This window comes from Echinops telfairi, unplaced genomic scaffold, assembly GCF_000313985.2.
Source record: "Echinops telfairi isolate 266 unplaced genomic scaffold, ASM31398v2 ScPeMD7_9;HRSCAF=40, whole genome shotgun sequence".
Taxonomy (NCBI): domain Eukaryota; kingdom Metazoa; phylum Chordata; class Mammalia; order Afrosoricida; family Tenrecidae; genus Echinops; species Echinops telfairi.
Window position 1 is genome coordinate 2,489,798 of NW_022103906.1, and position 5,707 is coordinate 2,495,504.

The 5,707-nt window shown below is 40.7% G+C and overlaps 1 protein-coding gene across 1 annotated transcript in view; it reads right to left on the reverse strand.

The window, feature by feature from the left end:
* The window catches only part of ERICH1 (glutamate rich 1), a 141,648-nt gene that overhangs the window by 7,553 nt on the left and 128,388 nt on the right, over positions 1 to 5,707 (reverse strand). The window contains exon 4 of the mRNA XM_045286803.1: positions 1,392 to 1,844. Coding sequence (XP_045142738.1) covers positions 1,392 to 1,844 — 453 coding nt within the window. The remainder of the gene's footprint in view (positions 1 to 1,391; positions 1,845 to 5,707) is intronic.

A 5,707-nucleotide genomic window follows, 5' to 3' on the forward strand; every position in this document is an offset into this window, starting at 1 on the left:
ACTTGTTCCCTTGTCCCTGGGTTTGTTAAAACCACTTCCTTTCCCCCCACCTCCCCCTCTCCCATGTCCCCCCGGAACTGTCAGTCCTGTTGTTTTCTCCTCCAGATTGTTCATCTAGCCTATCTTAAATATACCACCCAAAGTGTGGTGGTGTATTTCTACTGCTTCTTTTCCCTCATGGGTATGGCTATATGGTCTTGTCTCATGGCATACCTGGTAAATTTTTAGTGACTGTGTATGAAAAATTATATAAATCTTGGATAATAATAATTTCCTCTAGAGATGGTTCACTTGTGTAGGCAAATCTAGTAGAAGCTAATCAGCTTGATCCATTCAAGTTCTGAGCTGACAAGAGGCTGGGTTGCGTGTATGGCAAAGCATAACCTATCTGGGGTTTATCCTAGATTCCAGGGTGTGGCTCAATAGGTAGTGCACTCGAGAGTCTAGGTTAATCCTTGTGTCCTCAACACATGGATACCGTCAGAAAGATAACTGATTAGCTTTGTCTTCCCTATGTGCATCATTTGAATATTTGTTAAGTTTGTTTTCAATGTACTAATACCAAGAGCTGATAGGTTGTAGAAGAGGAAAGAGTTAAAATCACTGTGACTATCTTCTGAGTAAAACTGATCTATTCACAATGATATTTTCATAGCACTGTTTAAAGACCCACCAAATTATTATACAACCCATATTTCTCCATCTCATTCACAAGGTGGCCAAATTACTTAGTCAAATCTGGGAATACAAAATCTTAATTTTCCAGTGATTGTCATTAAAGTATAAAGCTTATTTTGAGTGTCTTTGCTCTTTGTTTAACCATACTGGCTTCTACTTAGCAATTTCTTTGTTCTAATCTTTAGTGATGGCTTTAATAAAGCTCATCACAATTCTAATAAAATATCATGCATAAGCATAAAAGTCCTTTTACCTTTCATTTACTATAGCAATACAAGTAATAGTTGCTAAATCAGTATGTTACACTTGTGTGAGATAAAACATGTATTAAACGATATCATTGGGCTTTATTAACTTAGTTTATAAAAATGAACATGAGTTCAAGTTCCATATCTGTATTTATTGTTCATATGGAAATATAACCTGGAATAACAGCATATTCCAACATCTGATTTTAGAGAAACTGATCATGAGGCCAACACACATCTAAAAGTACAATTTTTCTGAGATTGGCTATATTTTATTTCTTTTGCTATAACTTGAGTTTTTTGCCAGTCCTAACCTTTGGTAGGAAGTGTTCAAATGTTCTGATTTCTGTTTCTAATTATTTATTTTGAATGTGTTTGTATATATTTTAGCTTACTCAGGAAACATTTCAATTTTTCAAAGTTTCTATAAGAATATTCAAAGTAAAAATGAAGGAAAAAACATACCATCATAAAAATAAATTTCTTGGGTCGATTTCAAAAAACTTAGGATACCATCTGCCTTTTCATTGATACTTTCAGCATCTTCCTCATTGATATCTTCTTCCACGAGGTCTTCCTCAGTGGGGTCTCCACCGTGGTCCTCCTCCATGCATCTGAACTCTTCTTGTTCACTGCTACTCTCCTCGGGCTGGTACAGGAAATTGATGCCAGAGGCTTTTGTTAGTAAGCCAGCTGCTTTCTTCTTTTTAATTTGCTGCTTCTTTTTCAGTTTCCTCTTTTTATTTTTGCTTATTGTAGGGCCATCTGTGTGCTGTGGTGGTAATTTTTCTTGTGAAAGATTCTGCTGTTTCTCTACTTCTGCTTGTTCTACATGGACGCTATTGGAATCCTTAAAGTTTTTCTGGGATTTATGTTTTCTAATTCTTTTTCTCTTTGGTTGATTGTGAGGATCCTCATCTGTAAAAGAAGACCAAAACTCAGTTTAAGTAAAATGAAACCTTAACAATCATGTTAGGATAAGTAAAATTTCCATTAGAAGCTTGTGTTTCTGTGACTGAACTATGGCATGCTATGATAAATGTTTAATTCCCAAATAATAAAAAATTAATTATGAAAAGAAGCTTGCGCTTCTAGCAGAAAAAGATTCTTCAAGAGTTTTCCTATTGTAGCTGTTAGCTCAGTGGCCTCACAATGCTCCCCACTGAAGAGCTCCAGGCAGGCAACAGAATCAAACGTGCAAACAGATGAAGGACAGCTCCCTGTGCGAAGTGTCTAAATCTCTGTTCAGAAAGGCTACTACTTCTGTTCTTGTTATGGATACTGAGTCTATTCATGCAGCTGAACTCCCATGAATTTAAATAGCCACTTTACCTGAAAATATTGTCATCTCAAACAAATATATCAGTAACAAATATTCCCTAAAATCAAAATAGTGGTCTGAGACACTTAAAAAGAAAAGAAAAAGAAACAAAGAAATCTCCAAACCACTGTTTAGGAAGCTTGCTTTATTTCCTAGGCTCAGGTAAAGTAAAAAAAAAAAAAAAAAAGATATCTCCTATTGGAATCCATTCCAAGAAGCTATGTTTGACTTCAATGGTACAGAGAAAAGCAGGTGAGAAAGTACTTTATGATCCAAAGTACACCCATTTGGAAACTGACACTGCCAATCATGGGGGAGGGCATGGGGTGGAAGGAGATGCAATGCATCCTTATTACTCCACATGAATAGTATACAACGTGCTGTTCTTCTTTATCTCTGGTTTGTTTATGAATATCGTTCTTCTTCGTATGCTTTTCCAGTCTATGTAGCTCATTACCAATTTTATACTTTGTCATTTTCTTCTCTTTATCAGCAGTAAGACTACATTATAAAATCTTCCCCTCTAAAGAACCCTTACACAACACAAAAACTTTTTGAAGAGACTGTAAAATAGTAATTTAAAAAGATGAGGGTAGCAAAAATGATAAAACAATATACTTTTATACATGTGTGTATGACATTTTAAAGGAAAATTAAGGTATTACATTAACGTGCCCTGGAAGTCCATATTCCAGGTGGTTGACAGCGGTTAACTTCAGGCAGTGAAGGACAAAGTGTTAAGCACTTAATTCTTAGCGACGAGTGACTCAGAAGAACAGATCTGGTGACCTGCTTCCAAATGGTCACAGCTTTGAAAATCCTGTGGTGCCTCAGCCTGACCTTTGGGAAGGTATGGCAGGGGCTCAGGCACTGGTTCTAGGCTTCAGCCCAGTTGTTTTCGGATGCTGCAAGCCTGCAATGCCAACCTTCTGGCTCTCTGCTCAGGCAGGATAAACTTCCCTAGAGCTGAAGAAGTTCAGCCTCTCCCAGGCTCCACTGAGAGGTGACTGGATGACACCTCAGAGAGCTGCACTCTGTGCCTTCAGGGGGAGGCAGCTTAACTAAAACTCCTGCTCCCCAGAGATTCTGCATAAGCACTCCCAGAGCTGGTGTAGCACAAAGAAGCAAGATTCCTGCCAAGGCCAGGGCATCCAGACAACAGCAAAGACTGAGACGTACACTCCTTCTGAACTGACAGGAAATGCTTCATGACTCACCATTTGAGGAAGAGTTTTTTGGAGAGGCCCTGAAGTCAAAGCCCATTACCTCACTGCCTCTCTAACCTTGCTTCCATGTAGGCGTGGGGAACAAGATGTATTCTGAGGCAGACCTTCCCTGGTGATGTACTCAGCACCCTTGCTTACAGGCTGATCTGCCTTCTTGATGGTTGGTATTAGAAAACTCTTGGATTTATATTTCAGACCCCAGACCACCCCTCTACTTCCAATGTAGCTGTCATTCTTGCTCTGCATGCCTGTCACCCTACTGCGGCTGTGCTCTCAGTGTGTGCGGGACGCGGGACGTCTGTCATGCACTCAGCTCCCACACAAGCTGCCCTTCCAGAGAAGCTGTTTACTCCCAGGATGTGACGTCAGACTCCCTGTTTAATGCCTTTCCCCCCCTTGATATCTTAGCTCTTTCCAAGAGGGGGTTGAACTGGGCCAAGAAAACTAAAAAGGTTCTCTGAGCAGAGTGGAGTCAGTTTTTTTCTCCAATGCTGCTAGCCTCCTTCAGAGGGCAGGCAGGAGCTTCTAGCTCCTTTCTAAAACAATCACCTGTATAGGGAACACAGTGCCCTCTTCCTCTCTCCTGTGTCACACCCCCAACCTCGTTTCCTAGCACAAAGATCTGGGGAGGAAAGCAAGTGGGCAGCACCAAGAACTGTTGAAATGGGAGTGCTGTGGGACCTTTTAACAAGGCAGAAGCTCTTTGTAATAAAAATTCCCTGCCACCAAGTTTATGCCAACTCATAGTGATTGCCTACAACTGAGTCAAACTGTTCCCTAGGGTTTCTAGGACTGGAAATCATTATGGGAGCACACAGTCTCATCTTTCTCCCACAGAGCACCTGGTGGGTTTGAACCACTGGTCTTGTAGTTAGCAACCAAATGCTTAGCAGAAAATTCCATCAGGGCTCCTTGTATTAGAAATATTCTCTATCAAGTTAGCTAAATGATGACCTCTACCCCCAGCAGAACACTGTGGGTTCTATAAGATGAGTCTACATATGTTGTGGGGAGGGCTGTCTATTCTAGGGGATCTGGAGTTGCTAGGGGTTTCCTGGGGTTATGGCTTGACTTTTGAGTGTAAAACTGGATGTGTCTTCCCAGTACCCCCTCCATTACTACTGGGGCAGTTCATGGCATCCAGGAGAACAGGCGCCTCGTATAGACCCACACACTTATTTGAGCTTGGTTTGGTTTGGGGTGTTCCTGATTCTGCTCTCCATTTTAGGGGGCAAAGCTAGTATCACAGGGGACTTGTGCCACAGCTTGCTTACAATCTACACACACTCAGCTTTAAAGCATTTAGTTGTATCTGACTGGCAAACTCCAGAGCAGTATCAGTTGGATTCACAATTTACCTCCTCCTGGGAGGACAATGATGTAGGTCAAAAGAAAGAAGTTAGTCAAGTTGATATCACTCCTCCAGGAACAGGGTAACACAGAGCCTCTCAAACATGCTTCTGTTACTTATCCTACCTACCCAATTTCCTCTTATCTAAAATTATAACCTCCAGACATTTACTATGTAGAAGGTAAATACAAATTCTGAGTCTATGAACTGTCTGAAACCATGACAATCTAGTTCTGTCCCAACCTTGATCAATAGACCTCTCTGTGCCCTTCCTCTCTTGCATCAAATAGTTCAAGCAGGGCTCATTAGCTTAGCTAGTCCCTAATGCATGGAAGGTCATCATGCTTCAGAACATCATACTCAGTAGCGGGGTGGTGACAAAGAAGGAGACCGTTGACAAGGTATATTGAGACAGGCTCAAACGTCAGAGCAATTTTGAGTATAGCATAGGACAATAAAGGAGTGTTTCATTTCTGTTGTCTGTAGGGTCACTATGAGTCAGAACCCAGTGGCCACTACCTAACAACAATGCACGGAGAGGAGCCACCTATTGAATTGATGACGATGAACTCTACTCACATTGTGACTCCCTGAAGATTTCATATACCCACTTTAGCAGAAAAAGCATCGACTGGATTGAATATATTTCTGTGACAATGGGCAATTGTTGTGCATAGTCTTTGACCATGATGTTATATGTAAAGGGACTTTCTTACAAACTTTTTTTATTTTCTAAAAAAAAATCTATGAAGTAATTCACTGCTGCATACACATGTTGGAAAGGAGACAACACCAACTATCAAAGATAAGTGACAGGACTTGGCTTGATCTGCTGTGCTTTTCTGATTTTCAGGGTGAAATAGTTTATTGTGCCAGCCTGGCC